Source organism: Pipra filicauda, unplaced genomic scaffold, assembly GCF_003945595.2.
Source record: "Pipra filicauda isolate LSUMZ 115617 unplaced genomic scaffold, ASM394559v2 scaffold356_size1356884_pilon, whole genome shotgun sequence".
Lineage (NCBI taxonomy): Eukaryota > Metazoa > Chordata > Aves > Passeriformes > Pipridae > Pipra > Pipra filicauda.
The window spans coordinates 1,335,669-1,356,091 of NW_024104483.1; the positions used below are offsets into that span (position 1 = coordinate 1,335,669).

The window sequence follows — 20,423 nt, forward strand, 5'->3', positions numbered from 1 at the left end:
GGGGGTTTGTTGGTTTTTGTTGGTTGTTTTTTGGAGTGCCCAAGCTGGCCCACCAACTGCACCTGAAAGCCAAAGCTTCCAGGCTTTCTTTCCTGGAGATAAGGGCTGTTGTTCTCTTTTTTCAGCCCTGTGCTGCAACTGCCAGTCCCACTCCCAAAATTCCATTTAGATTAAAATTCCTCCCAGATCAAAGGTGCCAGGACAGAAAGCTCTTGCTGCCCATGCAGTGCCCAAGCTGGCCCACCAACTGCACCTGAAAGCCAGAGTTTGCAGGCTTTCTTTCTTGGAGATAAGGGCTGTTGTTCTCTTTTTTCAGCCCTGTGCTGCAACTGCCAGTCCCACTCCCAAAATTCCAGATGGACAAAGATTCCTCCCACACCAAAGCTGCCAGGACAGCAAGATCTTGCTGCCCATGGAGGGCTGAGTCTGGGCCACCACCTGCACCTGAAACCCAAAGCTTCCAGGCTTTCTCTCCTGGGGAGAAGGGCTGTTGTTTGCTTTTTTCAGCCCTGCGCTGCAACTGCCAGTCCCACTCCCAAAATTCCAGATGGACCAAGATTCCTCCCAGACAAAAGGTGCCAGGACATAAAGCTCTTGCTGCCTGTGGAGTGCCCAGGCTGGCCCACCAACTGCACCAGAAAGACAAAGGTCAAGGCTTGCTTTCCTGGGGATAAGGACTGTTGTTGGCGTTTTTCAGCCCTGCGCTCAAACTGCCAGTCCACTCCCAGAATTCCATATGGACGAAGTTTCCTCCTAGACACATACACCCCTTTATAATAGGGTTAAAGCGAGAATTAACTGGGTTTTTTTAATCATTACTTTCTGATTATTTGTAATCCATCGCTTAGGTTTTTGGTGGGTTTGTTGAGTTGTTTGTCTGTGTGTGTGGTTTGGGGTTTTTTAGGGGGATTTTGTGTGCATTTTTGTTGGGGGTTTGGGGGGCTTAGTTGGGTTTTGGGGTTTGTTATGGGAGGGGTTGATGGTTTTTATTGTTGTTTGGGTTTTTTGTTGTTTGTTTTGTGCGGTGGTTTTTTCGGGGGGGGGGTGGGTTTTTTGGTTTTGGGTTTGGTTTTTTTTTGGTGGAGTCTTTGTTGGTTTAAGGGGTTTTATAAAGACTTTTAATTGTTGACAGCTCTGGAACCTGCTCAGCCCTTCCCTGTTTTCTTTGCCTGTAGCCCTGGCAGCCCCTGAACTCCGGTGAGTTCCCTGGTTGTTCCCAGCGGGCGTGGGGCCATTCCCGGGCCCAGGTAAGGCTGAGCTGCAGCCCCGGGGGCTGGATCGGCCTTCGGGGCGTGTTCGCGGTCACGGCAGTTCGGCTGCGCTCCCTGCTCCCAGTGCCCTGGGCCAGGACCTTTGTACCTGCTCTGCCGCAGAAAACCAGCGAGCCAGCGGGAGCCCAGCCGGCCTGAGAAATGGCTCCTCAGAGCCAGATCGCTGTGCTTTGCTCCTTGGTTTGTAGTGCCGCGTTCCTCTGGTGCGCAGCGGAAGGTGAGATGCACGGTCTGTTGTTATTGCTGCTGAGGAAGTTGATTCTCAAAGTGTGATTTTTTCAAAGGCGGTAAATCTCTTACGCTTTGGTAACAATCTGCAAAAGTATCTTAGTGAAGCAAAAATTACTGGCTTTGTGAGATGAAACCATTTCTGAGATGATTTTATGAAAAGAAAGCTATCCATCTTCTCCAAAAGGTAGAAAGCAAAAACGTTTCTAAATTATCTAAACTAAATATTTTTAAGATTTTGTTGAATTATAAATTTAGGAAATGTTAATGGTTTTGCTGTTTGCTCTGAAATTTGCTTTTTAGCTTTATGCACAGTGACCAAACTCTGTCCTACCTGGTTCCAGGTGTCACTGGCAGAGCAGATACAGGAGGGTTTGGCAGGGTGTGTCTGTCACTGCACAGAAGCAAAATGAAAACTGAACAAAATTGAAAGGAATATGTTGAAATTTTCTAAATTAAACAGTTAAAAATACATCATTGAAAAGTCTGTCTGATAATTGTAAAGATGCAATTTAATTTTTTTTTACGTCCTGTGTGTTCCTTAGGACAGAGTGGTGCTGAGCCAGAAGTCACTCTGGTGCTGGGACGGCTCAGAGGGAAACAAACAAATGTAAAGGGGACAGACAAACTCGTAAATGCATTCCTTGGAATTCCCTTTGCAAAAGCCCCTGTTGGATCCTTGAGGTTTTCCCCACCTGAACCACCTGAACCCTGGAATGATGTGAGAGATGCAACCTCTTACCCACCCCTGTGAGAGCTGTTCAGTTCCTTTGTATCCAGGCCCTGCTCCTGTGGGTCGGTGGGGTTGTGTTTATTGGGGTACAGATTGTTGGGAAGGAGCTGGTAGTGGATGCACTGCCAGTACTGGAGTATTTCAAGTCCAAGTCCTGCTTTTCCAGGCTGCACCTCTACCTGTGTATAAGTGACACAAAGTTCAGGCACCCCATTGGGATTCAGCCTGTGGGGCAAAAGAGTGTTTTCTCTGTCCTTATTACACTGATGCTGTTGCAGTTTCATTATTAATAATTGTGCTTCCTTTCTTTTGTGAAGATGTCCTCAAGATCTGTCCATGTTGAAAACAGCTGAAAGAAACTACAAAGAAAAACACATTCCTTTCCGAACTTCTGAGGACTGTTTGTATCTCAGTGTTTACAGCCCTGCTGGTTCCAGCAAGAAGGACAAGTTACCTGTATGTAAACCCATTGTACAAACTTGTGCAGTACAAAGTTTGCACCTAATGATTGCTCCTAAGAGTCTTAATTGCTTTTGAAAATGTGATGCTGCACTAGCAGAAATAATATTAGTATGTAAAATGTAAAATTCAAAGCCCACCAACCTAAAATTCAGTGTTTTGGTGCTTTGGAATTCTTAATTATCTGATGGTGTTTTCCTTTTTGAAATGAAATGTGCAAACTAGTGTATAAAAGTGTGTCTCACCCTTTTTTTTTCCTAAGGTAATGGTGTGGATCCATGGAGGCAACTTTATATTTGGTGGTGCTTCTAGGTATGATGGTTCAGCACTGTCAGCCTACGAGAATGTTGTGGTAGTAATAATTCAGTACAGACTTGGACTCCTTGGATACTTCAAGTAAGATCCCCTATTTCATTTTTACAAAGTACTTCCTGTCATGTTTAAAGCATGGTAGTTTTGTTTGCTGAATCAGCTGAACTTCTATACCAGCTTCCCACTGTTACAGTGGTTTCAATATACATAATTCACTGACATCAGGACTTCAGAGCCTTAAGAAATGTCTGTAAATCCCATTTGCATTGTCATTTGATTGCAGCCTGCTATCAAATCGTAGTTGGGCTGATTTGGTTCTGGAGAGGATGTTTGTTCTTGCCTCTACTTCCATCCATTGCTGTGTAAAGCAAAAACTGATCCAGAGTAGAGGGCAGGGATCCCTCAGTGTAGGGGTGAGCAGACAGGAGAGGTGAGTCAGGGGCGTAGGTGTGACTGTGGGTCAGGGACTGTACACACCTTCCTGGGCCAAATCACACAGTCACACAGAATGTTCTCAGTTGGAAGGGCCCCATCAGGGTCACTGATTGCAACTCCTGGCCCTCCACAGAACACAGTCCCAAGAGTCACCCCCTGTGCCCCAGAGGATCATCCAAACCCTCCTGGAGCTCTGGCAGCCTTGGGGCTGTGCCCACTGCCCTGGGGAGCCTGGGCAGTGCCCAACCAGCCTCTGATTTTGATTTCTAACACCGAGTCACACAGAGCATGTCTCAAATACTACCCATATCTGTACTCCTAAGTGAGACACTTCAGTGCATCTTATCTTTTATCCACTGTAATAGTTTCTAGTGAATATTTGTAATGTTGTGCCTTTGGTGCCTCTCAATTTTGTTCTCAACACCTCGAATTTCTGCTAAGCATGTCTCCATCTGTTTAACACAAAACAAGTAATGGTTTGATCAAAGACAAGTAACTGGGGAAACACATGAGATATAATGGTTTCTCATGCACATGTAGCAGCTAATGATCTCTTTCTGCCATGACCTCTGTTAGTAACTAGAATAATAGCCACCCATTTTCTATGCAGAAAGTTAACCCCAGCAACCTCTCACTGAGCTCCTTGCTGTAGTTTCTTCCTGTGGCTCAAGTGAATTTTGCTTGATGTGTAAGCTGGTTATAGTGGATGCAGTTTGCTAACATCTCCTGTGAGATTTCTGTGTTGTTTTAACCTTATTTCACTCTGTGCCCTGCAGTCCTCATTGAGAACTCCTGCTAGGACTAGTGTGGGTACAGAGTGAAAGCAAAATTGTCTAAGAGCTACAGCCAGCCAGCCAGAAATCACAGGACAGAGGTCTGCTACCTCTTTTTCTATAAAACCTAAGCTAAGAAAAGTTGATTTATGCCTTTCTGTCTTTCATAGCAATTACTTTATAAAAACTCTTACTCAGATGGCTGCAAATATGTAAATTATAAAATTAATTCTTAGCTCCTACCAATTTAGAATAATACAAAAACTTAAGTTGTAACATTTATCATTAAATAAACCACTGGCAATGCATACTCCCAATCTGGTAACCCCCACAGACATTCACCTGAAAGCCTCCATGATTTGTTTCAGAACTTTGCACAAAATTTACTTTATTCTGGTATTATTACTCTTCCTTGGCTTATAATGCTTTTCTTTCAGTACTGGTGATGAACACGCTCGTGGGAACTGGGCTTATTTGGATCAAGTAGCAGCTCTTCGGTGGATCCAAGGCAATATTGAACACTTTGGTGGAGATCCAGGATCTGTCACACTCTTTGGTGTATCTGCAGGATCTTGCTCCGTTTTTGCACATGTAGGCATACAGAAGATAAACTAGAAAGTAAAGTCTTTTAAAAAATCTTCAAAAACTCATTTAGTGCAACATTTCATGCTTAACCTTATTTTTGACAGTAAGATTAACAGCACATTGTGCTAAGTCTGGAGACTTCCCCTGTAAGCAAATAAAAAATGTGTAATTCCCCATTGAATCCAGGAGTCTAATCAAGCATAAAGTTATGGGATAAGGATGTTAATGTAGAATAATTTTTGTTCTTCCCTTCTTGGCAGGTTTTATCTCCTTTGTCTAAGGGTCTCTTTCATAAAGCAATATCAGAGAGTGGAATTCTACTTCCCCCCAGTAGAGATTTACTTCTTGCAATACATCCTAAGGTAGGCTCAGGGTTTTTGCATTTTAAACCCTTTATAACCTGAAATGGGATGTTTATATGTGATCATTTGGTTAAAAGAAAAAAGGGGAACATTTCATTGCATATTATGGAACCAAGTTGATCAAGTCTGTTCTCACAGCATACCTGTTTATTTTCAATCTTGTTTGGTGTTAGAAATAGGTTGTACAGGTATGTGATTATAATAGCTGTGGGCTGATGTGGGTATTTTCAGTTACCCATGTGCCAAGCAAGACAAATGTCCATTTTTATACCCACTGTACCCTGTAGACTAACTATGACATTTATTATGGCAAGTTTAATAAGAATCAAAAAGAGGCATTCAGTTTTCATTGAACTGTGGTCTTTTATGGAGAGATTTTATGTGAAGTAAAGTAGTTAAATATAAAACAAAACAATACTTTCAAATAAAATTCCTTTCTATAAGTACCTTTTCATTTCTCTTCCTGCAACAGCAGGTGGTAATGTAAATATCTCAGAAATTGATTTTCTGAGTTTTCTTTCCTTATTTGGTTTATGCTATAATCTTGTATTTTCTCTAGATTAAAGTATGTTGTAGAACAGGGAATGGAAATAGAGCAAGAAAGAGAAGTATACCAGAATGATTTCACTTTGTGTGTAGTATTTCTGTATTTCTAGTAAAATAAAATATTTGAAGATCTGTCAAGCTCACCTAAATCCGCCCTTAAGTAAAACTATTTACAGTAGTGTGTATAACAATTTTCTGTTTATGAATCCCTTCAAGGCCACCTCACAGCTAACAGTCCTTGTCTTTGCTAACAATTTTCAGAAAATTGGAAGTATCTTTAAGTGTGACACGAGCAGTTCCCTCTCCCTGATAAACTGCTTAAGGAAGCAGGAAGCAGACCATATAATCTTCAACACCACGGTAGGTGAGACTCTACGTAGAGTTACAGAGTATTTAATGGTGCACTTGCATTGCTCAGCCTCTGACCAGAGTTCATTGTTGGTCTGTTCCTAAACTGATTTTTCTGAACTTTCATCAAAGTACCCCCTAAATGTTGAAATATCACATAATTTCTCTCTGTCACAGCACCTGGAAAGTTGTGAGCAAGGCTTGAGCATATACTTACATACATTTTGATGTCAGTTAGAAGCAGCACAGAATCAGGAAACCATCACATTACTCCATACCTTGACCCAACCAGACTTGCATTGTATACTCTTGTGCCAAACTAGATCTATGTTACAGTGGCTGTAGACACTCAAATTTCTTAAAGCCCTTTTTTTGCACTTGGAACATTAAATGTGGACACCTTATATGATTTGAATTGAGAATACTATTAACAAGTGATTTGATCATTTTTTTTTCTCCTCCTTCAGAACGTGCCATTTCTGCCCATACTCGTGGATGGAGTATTTCTTCCCAAGTCACCTCAAGAGATACTGGCTGGAAAAGAATTTAATGCAGTTCCATTTATGACAGGAGTCACCAACAATGAATTTGGCTGGAATATCAGATCTGTAATTTAATGATTATTCTTAATTTTTTTAAATGTTTGTTAACTGGTGGAGGCAACTCAAGAAGGTATTTTCTGGTAGGACAAGGCTTTGCATTGTTGGAAATACATACAAGGTAAACTTTGCTTGCATTGACTCTGTAGTGACCCAGAACCACAGGCATCCTTGGAACATCAACCTTGTACAGTATTTTCTTATCCTAAAATTTTAATCCCTCATCAAGGCAAAGAGAGGGAAAAGAATGCAACATTCAAGAGCATATTACTGAAAGTAAAATAAAACAAATCCTTTCCCTCACAAGGCACAGTAAGTCAGGGTTGATAAATGTGACATAAAAATGTGACACAGCTTCCCCTGTCTGTCATTATTACTGTGCAAAAAGCTTTGCTTTGAAAATCTGCTCTGGGGACAGAGTATGGGGATGATGCAGGTATCCAGCCCATTCTCTGTGCAGAAATTCTTTCCTGAACTCAATAGGTAACTCAAAAAAATGAGCAATTTGTTGTCACTGCACAAAGGCTCAGGAGATGGATTTGTGTCCTCTCTTGTCCTCTTTTTTTTCATTTCTCAAGTATTCAGGTTACGTGTAGTTAATCTGAACCTGTAACAACTGTGTCTCTGGGAGTGTGCTGGTACTGAGTCCAAGAAGAACAGTGTAAAATCTGTTTTCATTTATTTTTCGGTCAGAAGAGTTGTTTTATGTAATGCTGTGAAAGAGGAGCAGCAGTGCCTTTGTTTCAAAGGGCTCAAACAATTGAACCAGACACAGAGGCTGCCAATGAGTTTTAAGATCTCCAGTAACCCTGTGAGACAGAAGAAGCTTTTTGCTTCAATTCTGCCCTAATTCTTTCTAGTCTTACAACTTTCTTAATGTCTGTTGATTTAAGGATAAACTGCTTAGCATGAGTGGTTTATGTAGAAACCTTCACCAAGGAAACATTTGCTGCAGTAAATACAGGCTTTTCCAGGCAGCTGCTCCATTGTGCTGCACTTTGGCCTATGATGCTTCAAAAAATAAACACCAGTAGTAAGAGTAAAGTGGAATAATGTAGTTCCAATGTTAAAAATAATGAAGTTGAATGGTGCTAATAACATTCTTTTTTTTTTCCTGTGCAGGAATCAAAAATACCAGGTTTGAGGGAAATAGGAGATAAAAAATCAATTGCTTCAACTTTAGAGTTTTTTCTACCAATGGTAGTAAGTACTGCTGCACTGATTTAATTTGAGAAGTGAATTTTCTTTTTCAAGCATAAAACAGATTTGAGTTATAATGTTGCTAAGAGTTGAGGTCATGTTATGCTTTGGGGAGAGTCCCGGCAAAGTTGACAGGACTGGGGTGTTACACAGAAATAGGATTGAGTCAGGCCCAGGGTATGGGGAAATGTTTTCCTTTCTAGATTTCTGAAGCAACATTTTTATCTTACCTATTTGTATGTAGGATTACTGTAGTAGTGTCCCTAATGCTCAGGTGTCTCATGGCTAATCTGGTTGATGGGTTTGTTTCAAGGCAGGATTTTTCAATGTGTTTACACGAAATTAAAAGCAGCTTTTAAAGGAGTTACTTTGCACTCCTAAAGTGTGTCTTCCAAGCAGCAAATTCTAACACTAAAAACCTACACTGTGTTCTGAGATCCAGCTGGTCTTGCCCTGTAGTCTAATAGTCCATAAATCTTTTAAGGTCTCAGAGAATTTACTTTTGTTATTCCCATCTCTTTTCTCCTGAAGAAAACAGAAGCCAGAGGTATTATCAGGAAAAATTGCTGGATCTTTGAGTCCTGTAGAGTTTTAAATCTGGTGTAAATTTGACCTGAGGTAGTGGGGGGGGTAGGGTGGTTTTTTTGGTTTTGTTTGTTTATTTTGGTTTGGTTGGTTTTGTTTGGTTTGGTTTGGGGGTTTGGGGGTGTTTTTGTTTTTTGTTGTTGGTTTTTGGTTTTGTTTGGGGTTTTTTTTGTTGGTGTTGGGGGTTTTTTTCCTCCCAAAAAGTCTGAATAGGTTTTATTTCCCATCAACATGGGAGCTACCCTGAACCTTTGTGCCCCTGCAGAATCTCTGAAGTTAAAGAAATGACATTTTTAGCTGCTAATAGAGACAGTGATGATTTGTCTGTTTGTTTTCCTGTTTCCCTTTTGTCTCTTAGGATTTACCATCAGATTTTCTGCCCAGGATAGTAGATGAATATGTAGGAGACACAGAGGATCCTGCTGAGCTACGGGCCCGGTTTCTGGACTTGCTGGGGGACATGGCATTTGTCATGCCAGCCATTAAAGCCCTGAATTATCACAGGGGTAAGCTAATGAGCAGCAGGAGGATATTCAAACCTCTTACTATATGCTGCATCAAATGATGTAGACACAAATCCTGTCATGTGTAGGCAACCCATCTTGAGATTCCCACTGGGAACTTGTCCTAGTTAGGACAACTGAGACCAGTTCATCAGGGTATGGGTGTAACCCAAAACTGTGTATTCTATAGCCTTCCATGCCATTTCCCAGAAACTGTTATCAATGAACCATTTACACCCTCTGCCCATAGAGCCTGACTCCTCAGGCTATAAACTAGGTGTTAAGAGGCCTGTGAGATAGGAGGATGCTCCTGTCCTCACACCCTTTGTGGAACTCCCCGCCCTGAGGGAAGTGCTGAGCATTCCTGCCTGAACTGCAGGATATATAATCTTGGAGTCTTGGAACATTTTGAACCCCCTCGTGGGATCCAGAGGAAGGCTGCAGCTCATCGCTCTCAACCAGACTTAGACCATCACTGGACTGCAATCACCACTTTTGACCAGACTGCAACAGCTCTCCCCCCAGCATCTCACTGCAATCACCACTTTCGACCAGACTGCAACAGCTCTCCCACCAGCAGGTTCTTCCCCTCTCCCTTTACTTTGGACTCAAGCGGGGCCCAAGGAACACCACGCTGTTCATGCCCCAGGGTACTGGGTTATACATTTGGGTTTTGTGGGTTAACACCAATTGTTTGTTTGTATGATTGTACTTACTGTATTATTGTAATAAATTGTTATTCTGACTTATAATCTCTCCTTTGAGTTGAGTTCATTTCCCCTGCTGGTTAACTCTTAAACCAGCACATTTTGGCGCCCAACGTTGGGCAGAGAGAGAGAAGTCAGAATCACAATTTCATTTTAAGCATTTGTCTATTTGGATATAGAAACTCCCTGATCACCATGTTGTTTGATGCATTCACATGGATGTTGTATTTGAGCCTGTTCATATTTCCACAGATGGGGTATTATTTGCCTGTTTTGATGCTCTCTTTAACAGCAGGGAGAGGGATCCAAATTGCTTTATTAGTATATTATGTTTATGTCATTCTAACATCAGAAGCAATGAGTTTCATTGTAAATGTGTATTCAGTCCTGTTTGCCTGTCCTGGTTTGGGTTGCTACCTCTGGGGCCTCATTAAAAATCGTACCCAGCCCTTTGGGGGAACAGGGGGGGATGGTTGTTTCCAGCCTCTCACCTCCTTCTTCCCCTTCAGACCTGCTACAACAGTTTTTGAAAATATTGAGTTCCCTTTTGATGTTAAGGACAGCATAATGTTATTGTTAGTGTTGCTCTGTCTGCTCTGTACTGTGTACACCATGTTTAGGGTCAGAACAGGGCCTTCTAGGGAGGTTGTTTGGACACCTGCTCTGGGAGCAGATAATGCTGAGTGGCACGGGAAGTGGGAGGACATCAGCCAGTATTTGGAGAAGTTTTCTCCTCCAATGACCTGGAAATTCACCCCTGAACAACTGCAGGATCCTGTTAGCATGATAAGACTGGTGAAGGGAAAATGCTCTGGCAGCTCCAGAGATGGCCAGCTCACAGCAACCTGCTGGGCCCTGGCCACTGCCTACCGGACACTACTTGACATGGTACAGCACTGTCAGGGGGAGGAGAGAAGGACCAAATCCGCAGGCACCACGTCCACCCAAACCACAGCTGAGTCAGAGGGAGAAAGAAATAAACCAACCGGCACCGTGTCCACACAAACCATCGAGGAGCCAGAAGAACAACCAAAACCAATAGCAGTTGCCCCTGTCCAGAAAAGGAAATCAAAGACTAAATCAGTCCGTATAGCAAATGATGACGAAGAGGCAGGACCTTCACATCCACTGGAGGAGACAGAGCCAGAAATAATCACTCGGTCCCTATCCCTGGGTGAGCTACGCGAGCTCCGGAGAGAGTTCACACGACAGGCGAACGAGTCCATTCTGACCTGGCTGCTCCGAATCTGGGATGCCGCAGCTAACGATACAATCCTAGATGGGAGTGAAGCCAGACAGCTGGGGTCCCTGTCTCGAGATGTAGTCATTGATCAGGGGATTGGAAGGAGGCAGGAAACTCTCAGCCTCTGGCGGCGACTGTTGTGCAGTGTGAGGGAGAGATACCTTTGCAAGGAGGACCTCCACGTACAGCAAGGACAGTGGAACACGATGGAACAAGGTATCCGGTGCTTAAGGGAGTTAGCTGTACTGGAGATAATCTTTTCAGACGATGAAAGATTCCCTAAAAGTCCAGATGGCGTACAGTGCACCTCCCAGATGTGGTTAAAGTTTGCACGACTCGGGCCAGAAATGTATTCCCGCTACTTAGCAACGCTGCAATGGAGGGAGGGAGAGGACAAGGTGGGAGCATTGGTTAGTAAACTCAGGATGTATGAAGACACTGTCACCGCCCCATTACGAGCCCACGTCTCATCTGTGGAAACCAAACTGGCTGAACACGTCCGAAGCCTGGAAGAGAAAATTGAAGAGGGACACCAGAAGCTAAGAGAGGAAATTAAGGAAGGGATCTTCCATATCTCACCAGGACAAACAAGAGTCTCTGCTATTAGGAGCCAGCGTCCCCCAGCTAAGGAGAGAAGGTACACTCCACGTGGCGATCTATGGTTTTACCTCCGTGAGCACGGAGAAGATATGAGGAAGTGGGATGGGAAACCCACCCCTTCCTTAGCAGCCCGGGTACGTGAACTGAAAAGAGGAACAAGTACCACAAGGAACTCTTCAAGGGTAAACGTTGCTCCAGTCTCTCGTGGGCAAGACTCCAGACGGTACAGGAATGATGATACGTCTGATCCTCTTGAAGGGACCTCCAGGTCATACCCACAAGAAGAGCACAATGAGTACCATGACCAGGACTAGGGGTGCCCTGCCTCTAGCCAGGTAGAGGAGAGGGACAATCGAGTCTATTGGACAGTGTGGATTCGGTGGCCTGGCACATCAGAGCCACAAAGGTATAAGGCCTTAGTGGACACCGGCGCACAATGTACTTTAATGCCATCAAGATACGTAGGGGCAGAATCCATCTCCATTTCTGGGGTGACAGGGGGATCCCAACAGCTGACTGTACTGGAAGCTGAAGTGAGCCTGACTGGGAAGGAATGGCACAGACACCCCATCGTGACTGGCCCAGAGGCCCCGTGCATCCTTGGCATAGATTACCTGAGGAGTGGGTATTTCAAAGACCCAAAAGGACTTCGTTGGGCTTTTGGCATAGCTGCTGTGGAGACGGAGGAAATTAGACAGTTGAACACCTTGCCTGGTCTCTCAGAGGACCCCTCTGCTGTGGGACTGCTGAAGGTTGAAGAACAATTGGTACCGATAGCCACAGCAACAGTGCACCGTCGGCAATACCGCACCGACCGAGACTCTGTGACCCCTATACATAAGATGATCCGTGAACTGGAGACCCAGGGGGTGGTCAGCAAGACTCGCTCACCCTTTAATAGCCCTATATGGCCAGTGCGTAAGTCCAGCGGAGAGTGGAGGCTGACGGTGGATTACCGTGGACTCAATGAAGTCACACCACCCCTGAGTGCTGCTGTGCCGGACATGCTGGAGCTCCAGTACGAGCTGGAGTCCAAGGAAGCCAAGTGGTATGCCACCATTGACATTGCCAATGCCTTTTTCTCCATTCCTTTGGCAGCGGAGTGCAGGCCACAATTTGCTTTCACTTGGAGAGGTGTGCAGTACACCTGGAATCGACTGCCTCAGGGGTGGAAACACAGTCCCAGCATTTGCCATGGACTGATCCAGACTGCACTGGAAAAGGGTGAGGCTCCAGAGCACCTACAGTACATTGACGACATCATTGTATGGGGGAACACGGCGGGCGAAGTCTTCGAGAAAGGAGAGAAGATAATCCAGATTCTCCTAAGAGCCGGTTTTGCCATTAAACGGAGTAAGGTCAAGGGACCTGCTCAGGAAATTCAGTTCCTAGGAGTGAAGTGGCAAGATGGACGCCGCCTAATTCCCATGGAGGTGATTAACAAAATAGCAGCCATGTCCCCACCAACCAGCAAGAAGGAAACACAGGCTTTCTTAGGCGCTGTGGGCTTTTGGAGGATGCATATCCCCGAGTATAGTCAGATTGTAAGCCCTCTCTACCTTGTGACACGGAAGAAAAATGATTTCCAGTGGGGCCCCGAACAACAACAAGCCTTTGAACAAATTAAACAGGAGATTGCCCATGCGGTAGCCCTTGGGCCAGTAAGGACAGGACAGGACGTGAAGAACGTGCTCTACACCGCAGCCGGGGAGAATGGCCCTTCTTGGAGCCTCTGGCAGAAAGTGCCTGGGGAGACCCGAGGACGACCGCTGGGATTCTGGAGTCGGGGATACAAAGGATCTGAAGCCAGCTATACACCAACTGAGAAAGAGATCCTGGCTGCCTATGAAGGAGTTCGAGCTGCCTCAGAAGTAATCGGCACCGAAGCGCAGCTCCTCCTGGCACCCCGACTACCAGTGCTGGGCTGGATGTTCAAGGGAAGAGTTCCTTCCACACATCACGCCACCGATGCCACGTGGAGTAAGTGGATCGCTCTGATCACGCAGCGAACCCGGATAGGGAACCCTAATCGCCCTGGGATTCTGGAAATTATCACCAATTGGCCCGAAGGTGAGAGTTTTGGACTATCCTCTGAAGAAGAGGAGGAGAAGGTGACACGGGCTGAGGAGGCCCCACCATATGACAAGCTACCAGCAGATGAAAGGCGATATGTGCTCTTCACGGATGGCTCCTGCCGCATTGTAGGGACAAACCGAAAATGGAAGGCAGCTGTATGGAGTCCCACACGGCGAGTTGCAGAAGCGACCGAAGGACAAGGTGGGTCAAGTCAGTTTGCAGAGCTTAAAGCCGTTCAGTTGGCTTTGGATATAGCTGAACGAGAGAAGTGGCCAAGACTCTATCTCTACACTGACTCATGGATGGTGGCCAATGCTCTGTGGGGATGGCTGGAGCGATGGAAAAAGGCCAACTGGCAGCGCCAAGGGAAACCCATCTGGGTGGCGGAGATGTGGCAGGACATCGCTGGCCGGGTAGAGAAGCTGAGTGTGAAGGTCCGTCACGTAGACGCTCATGTAGGCAAGAAACGGGCTAATGAGGAGCATTGTAACAACGAGCAGGCGGACCGAGCTGCCAGGATTAAAGTCTCTCAGGTAGATCTGGATTGGCAGCACAAAGGAGAATTATTTCTGGCTCGATGGGCCCATGACGCCTCCGGTCACCAGGGGAGAGATGCAACATACAGATGGGCTCGTGACCGAGGGGTGGACTTAACCAAGGACATTGTCTCACAGGTCATCCATGACTGCGAGACGTGTGCTGCCATCAAGCAGGCCAAGCGGGTGAAGCCTCTATGGTATGGTGGACGGTGGTCAAAGTACAGGTATGGGGAAGCCTGGCAAGTTGACTACATCACGCTCCCCAAAACCCGCCAAGGCAAGCACTACGTACTGACCATGGTAGAAGGAAGTACTGGATGGTTGGAGACATACCCCGTGCCTCATGCCACTGCCCGGAATACCATCCTGGGCCTTGAAAAACAAGTCCTGTGGCGACACGGCACCCCGGAGAGAATTGAGTCTGATAATGGGACCCATTTCAAGAATGGCCTCGTAGACACCTGGGCCAAAGAGCACGGCATTGAGTGGGTGTATCATATCTCCTACCATGCACCAGCTGCTGGAAAAGTTGAGCGGTGCAACGGACTGCTGAAAACCACCCTGAAGGCACTGTGTGGGGAGACTCTCAAACACTGGGAGCTGCATTTAGCAAAGGCCACCTGGTTGGTCAACACCCGAGGCTCCATCAATCGAGCTGGCCCTGCCCAATCAGAACTTTTGCATACTGTAGATGGAGATAAAGTCCCCGTGGTACATATGAGAGGAATGTTAGGGAAGACTGTTTGGATTAGTCCCACCTCAAGCAAAGGCAAACCCATCCGAGGGATTGTTTTTGCTCAAGGACCTGGTTCCACCTGGTGGGTAATGCAAAAAGATGGGGAGACACGTTGTGTACCACAAGGGGACCTAATTTTGAGTGAGAATGGTCTGTAATGTTTCATTGTATATATATATATATATATATAGAGATGTATATAGTTTTAAAGGGATATAGTTTTTTAAAGGGGGTTAATTTGGGCATGACATGGATGGCATAGAATAAGGGGTGGATAATGTCCTAGTTAGGACAACTGAGACCAGTTCATCAGGGTATGGGTGTAACCCAAAACTGTGTATTCTATAGCCTTCCATGCCATTTCCCAGAAACTGTTATCAATGAACCATTTACACCATCTGCCCATAGAGCCTGACTCCTCAGGCTATAAACTAGGTGTTAAGAGGCCTGTGAGATAGGAGGATGCTCCTGTCCTCACACCCTTTGTGGAACTCCCCGCCCTGAGGGAAGTGCTGAGCATTCCTGCCTGAACTGCAGGATATATAATCTTGGAGTCTTGGAACATTTTTAACCACTCTGTGGGATCCAGAGGAAGGACTGCAGCTCATCGCTCTCAACCAGACTTAGACCATACTGGACTGCAATCACCACTTTTGACCAGACTGCAACAGCTCTCCCCCCAGCATCTCACTGCAATCACCACTTTTGACCAGACTGCAACAGCTCTCCCACCAGCAGGTTCTTCCCCTCTCCCTTTACTTTGGACTCAAGCGGGGCCCAAGGAACACCACGCTGTTCATGCCCCAGGGTACTGGGTTATACATTTGGGTTTTGTGGGTTAACACCAATTGTTTGTTTGTATGATTGTACTTACTGTATTATTGTAATAAATTGTTATTCTGACTTATAATCTCTCCTTTGAGTTGAGTTCATTTCCCCTGCTGGTTAACTCTTAAACCAGCACAGAACTTGAGGATGAAGAGTGATATAGGTCTGCAGGGTTGTGTGTGGTCCTTCATCTTTGTCCTAGTGTCTTCCACTGTGCTCATAATCACAATATATTGAGACCAGAGCGTGATAACACAGATAAATGTTTGCTAACTGAACTACAGGCTTAAAAATTAAAATATATCAAAGCAACCTTTGCCCTTTGGCCCACAGCTACTTCAGAAGTCAGCAGCTCTGTGGTCTGGAGATTTCAAAAAATCTTGACAAACCCTGCCAAGATACCCAGAACTGGAAATAATTTGGTGTTATTGTGGTTTCTGTAAGTTTTCCTGTGGTGAGCCTCGACTCTTTTTTTTTTTTGTGAGTTTTTAATTTTGAATTAAAAATGTACATATTTGAATGTGACATTACATTAGAAATGTGGCCAGTATAAAGCTTTGGGCATGTTTAAAGTGGTATTTTAAACAGCTGATGTCAACTGTACTTTATGCATCTCTTTAACTCTCTAAATGTTACATTTTCTAGAGTCTGGAGCCCCTACCTACTTCTTTGAGTTTCAGCACCGTCCCAGTTCACACTGGGACAGCAAACCAGAGTATGTGAAGGCTGACCACGGGGATGAAGTTGGCTTTGTCTTTGGAGGACCCTTTCTGGCAGGAGAAATTCAGCTGTGCAGTAAGAAATAGTCATAAATGTTCACATGGAAATTAGTCTTGTAACTGGCATTATTACATATTTTAATCAGACTAAAGTGCCTCTCTTAACAGTGAGACCAAAGCATGACCCTTTCTCCTGCAGAACTTGTTTTACACTATTTGTCTTCCCCAATCTGTCAGGTACAGTTTGCTCATTCTGAAGCACAGTAAGTTGTACATATTGTTAACAATTTAGCCAATAGGACATTTGCTAAAAAACTCAATGCCATTAGACCAGCATTGTGCATGAATTTGCCAAATAGCTTTGGCTGAAAAATAAACTGAAGGAAAGATCAATTAAGCTTGAAGGGGATTGGCAGAGTGCTTGGGCAGCAGGAAATCTAGATATCTTCTTTTCCTGAGGAGTTCAAGCTAGTGTCTCCTCCTTCCCTGGAAATCCCAGGGGCTGTCAGGCTCCAGGGAATGGGGGACTTGGTCTCTTTTGCAGACACTGTTCCAGTTGTGTTCAGAGCAAAGCTTGGGACTGCAGTGTTTCATTTTCTGCAGGAGGATCTAATGCTTAGATTAAAGACTATTTTGCCCCATGACTCAATTAATACATAAGCATTTTATTCAAAATGGAACCAGTCCATTGCAGGAGGATTAAGGGTGTAGTCCTAACATTCTCATGAGGTTTGGGAAGTTCCTTCAGGCAGAATCCCACATTGATCCATTCCAAATGAATTTGCCAATCACTGAACAGTTAAGATACACGATGCCACATCCTAAGGAATATTGTGAATCCAGCAATATGCTTTAATTATATATGCCTAAAACAATAATACTCAGGATGGTGTATTTTCTTTCCCATGAAACCAATTAGGACAGATCTTATTTTGACAAAGAAACACAGAAATTCTACTTATTTTAAGTGAATTCACAATTTTTTCTGCTGTTATTTTTGCCATTTGAACAGTAGTTCATAGTCTGTTTCAAAGCTTACATAATTGAAAGTGCTTCCTTTTACTCCATTGAACTTTGGAGCAATCCAGCTATGTTGTAAAACCCTTTGTTAATCTGTTACTAGAGCCTTTTGATTTGCTTATATTTTATATTTATTTTTTTACCTACATACTTGCTACACTAGGAAACACTGTACAGTTCATTTCCTATTTGCCTGAATTTACCGAGGGCAATAAGATAACAAATATTTTTCTTAATGTGTGGAGATGCACTTATAATTAATAACACACTGCAATTATTTTCCCCTGGTGATACATTGAGCTTGTGTGTCACTGGATATAAATGAATATTCTTGAAGTGCTGAGAAATGACATCACTTCATATCAGAATGGAGAAATCTTTGCCTCATCATGCTCCGAATAATAGGGAGGATTTCAGTCCCACAAAGCTGGAATGAGATCCAGGAAGCTAAACCATGTGGCCCATTTCTTGAGTTGTCCTGGCAGAACACATGGGGGTTTTTGGTTCTGCTTCTGGTTTCTGGGAAAGCTACAGGCACATCCCCTTGTTTCCTTGTTCCCAAATTCCCTGATTGTAGAATAAGGATAATTATGTCACTCAGGAAGTGCTGAAATCTCGTGATGCTGCATTACTAACATTTTGCAGGTGTCGTGTCTCTGTTGCAATTGAGAAGTTGTTGCAGCATTTTCACAGACAGAAATGCTGCTCCTGTAGTAGTAATGTCTTGATTTTGCCACACATAATAACTTTGTATTTTGCCTTTCAGGTGAAGTTACAGAGGAAGAAAAGAACCTCAGTAGAACTCTGATGAAGTACTGGGCTAACTTTGCTCGAAATGGGTAAGAATCATGAGAGTCATGAGGCATTAGTGCTCTGTGCTGACTTCTGGGATTGAGCTTCCCTGTGCCTGAAAAGGGCATTCACTCTTTCTTTCTTGCTGTTTACAGAAATCCTAATGGAGAGGGTTTGGTTGAATGGCCATCTTACAACCTAAATGAAGAATACTTGCAGATAAATCTAAAACAAAAGAAAGCCAGGAAGTTGAAAGAAGAGAAGGTGAATTTCTGGAAAAAGCTGATGCTGGAAAAGGCAAATAACCAAAGAATGGAAAACAAGAAGGTTAATTCAGAGTTATAATTTACAGTCTAAACATGCACACAATATGCAAGCTATTAGGATAGGAAAAGAAATTACTTAAAGTTATTTTGAGGATAAAATTCTGTTTCCCTTCTTTTTGTCTTTTCTTCACAGTTGTCATACTTGAAATTATTCGTTGTAATAACTCCAATTGATCCCTCACTTGTTAAATACAGCTACCACATTTCCCCAGTGCTCAGGTTTTTCTGTCACTTCCTCATGACTGAAGGCAGAATGTAGCAGCAACATTGTTTTAATAAAATGAAATCAATGACGACCCAATTTGCCAGTAAAACTGTCTTCTGATGTTAAATGTGTCAGTGGTGGTACAGAAATTTTGGTGTGCTGTAGATACAGAAATGTCCTCTGTGGAAAGAAAATGAAACTACAGAATGTTCTGCTTTTTAAGTTGGTTTTATAACAGGACAGTATGGTTCTGACTGTTGTGGTATGTGTCTGTCATAGTAGTGCTGGGATTAAGACTTCTCTCAAATGTTAGAAAAGGGAGAAATGTTTTAGTAAAGAGAAAATCCTCCTAAGCATCTGCCCCTCCTCCTTTGTTTTATCTAACATGCCTGACAAGGGGAATATATTTCAAAATAGTGTTGATAGATTTTCATTGCACAAAGCCCTGAGGTCCTGCACCACTCCCTCTGAAAGGAGACAAACCAGGCAGCATTGAGTGCATGCTCATCTTGTAAGTGTGTGCAGAGAAGTGCAGTGGAACTGACTTTGTAGCACAAGGCCCCATGCTAAAAATACATCACAGTGGGAAATGTCAACAGATTTTGCTGATATCTACATAGAGATGAGTGCTCTGTCTCGTCCCAGAGACATCCTGCTGTGAGTTTACCACATGCTAAAGAGAGACTGTTAAAGCTGTCCAAGCTTCTTAGACTCCAACTCTGTCTTATACTCTGTAGCTTCATTGAATACTTACTAGGGGCTGTGATAGTTGTCTATTTATTTTTTTTTAGCTATTGGAATCAAGAAAGGCAGCAGTGCATTGAAGTACAAAGAGCCAAAGGTGGCAGGATTTTTTTAATTGACCCCTGACTTAGGAATTATTCACTGATTGAGGGTAAGCTGCAAAATGTTCTCTCTTAAATGCCAAGCAGGACAAGAATTGCCCTCTCCAGGTAGGTAGCACTGCTGCAGATTCTACAAGTCTAGTCTGTGTCACTAGAGTAAGAGTTTCTACATTTGCAAAGCAATTAGGTCATGCTTGCAAATCCATCAAAGTACCTACAGACAAGGCTGTCAGGACCTAAAATCCTATTTTTTATTATCTTATTAGAAGTGAGATGGACACAGTTTGCAGAAACTGGTTTGCACACATAATATTTTCAGAATGGCTGCTTCTACAGGCCTGTGGGTGGGATATGGACTGAGAATTTTTGCAGAATGGGTACTTGGGAGAGAAGTAGTGAGTAGAACAAAGATTGAAGGAAGTAGTAATGAAGGGGAAAAATAAAAGGAAATAGGAAATACAGAGTTTAGTAAAATCAGTAAAGCTCAAGAGACATAAAATAAATTGTTTATGGAAATAAATAAAGTTTGTTACAGCAAAAAGAGAAAGCAGCAAGCAGAGTAAACAGTATTTGGCTTTGCAGCAAAGGACTCCTCCTGTGGTTTGTGGGTCACAAGTGAGGTGAGACTGTGCATGTCCATCTGAATGAAAACTGAGTCACAAGGAGGGATTCCTCTAGTTCCACCTCTCATGGAAACAGTTTTTCCTTGCCAGGAACCAAAGCAGTCCAGGATAAGTGGAGATAGAGAATCTGCAACAGCATCTGGGCAGGCAAACAGGAGTGCAGAGTTTCCCACTGTGCAGTGCTGCTGCCTTTGGCATCTCAGGAACCTTGATCACACAAACAAA

General features: G+C 43.8%; 1 protein-coding gene across 5 annotated transcripts; it reads left to right on the plus strand.

Moving 5' to 3' along the window:
• The first annotated feature begins 1,128 nt into the window (after window positions 1-1,128).
• Window positions 1,129-18,826, plus strand: CES2 (carboxylesterase 2). Of its 5 annotated transcripts, none has more exons than XM_039384457.1 (14): window positions 1,129-1,247; window positions 1,374-1,488; window positions 2,045-2,249; window positions 2,550-2,688; window positions 2,954-3,087; window positions 4,649-4,802; window positions 5,057-5,158; window positions 5,966-6,064; window positions 6,520-6,660; window positions 7,774-7,854; window positions 8,795-8,942; window positions 16,314-16,463; window positions 18,174-18,246; window positions 18,355-18,826. In XM_039384457.1, the coding sequence occupies exons 2-14, from the start codon at window positions 1,413-1,415 to the stop codon at window positions 18,542-18,544; spliced, it is 1,692 nt and encodes a 563-aa protein (XP_039240391.1). In that variant the 5' UTR covers window positions 1,129-1,247; window positions 1,374-1,412; the 3' UTR covers window positions 18,545-18,826. The 5 variants fall into 5 exon arrangements, 4 of the variants coding, with proteins under 4 accessions (XP_039240391.1, XP_039240392.1, XP_039240394.1 ...); XR_005564741.1 differs by adding an exon at window positions 16,002-16,107 and having other exon boundaries at window positions 1,231-1,488; XM_039384458.1 differs by lacking the exon at window positions 1,374-1,488 and having other exon boundaries at window positions 1,131-1,247.
• Window positions 18,827-20,423: the final 1,597 nt, after the last annotated feature.

Excerpts from the sequence above, each read along its gene's own strand:
- CES2 (XM_039384457.1), top strand. The coding sequence starts at position 1,413 with ATGGCTCCTCAGAGCCAGATCGCTGTGCTTTGCTCCTTGGTTTGTAGT. Across the intron at positions 1,489-2,044 it reads CCTCTGGTGCGCAGCGGAAG|GACAGAGTGGTGCTGAGCCA; the intron begins GTGAGATGCACG and ends TGTGTTCCTTAG. Across the intron at positions 2,250-2,549 it reads GCAACCTCTTACCCACCCCT|ATGTCCTCAAGATCTGTCCA; the intron begins GTGAGAGCTGTT and ends TCTTTTGTGAAG.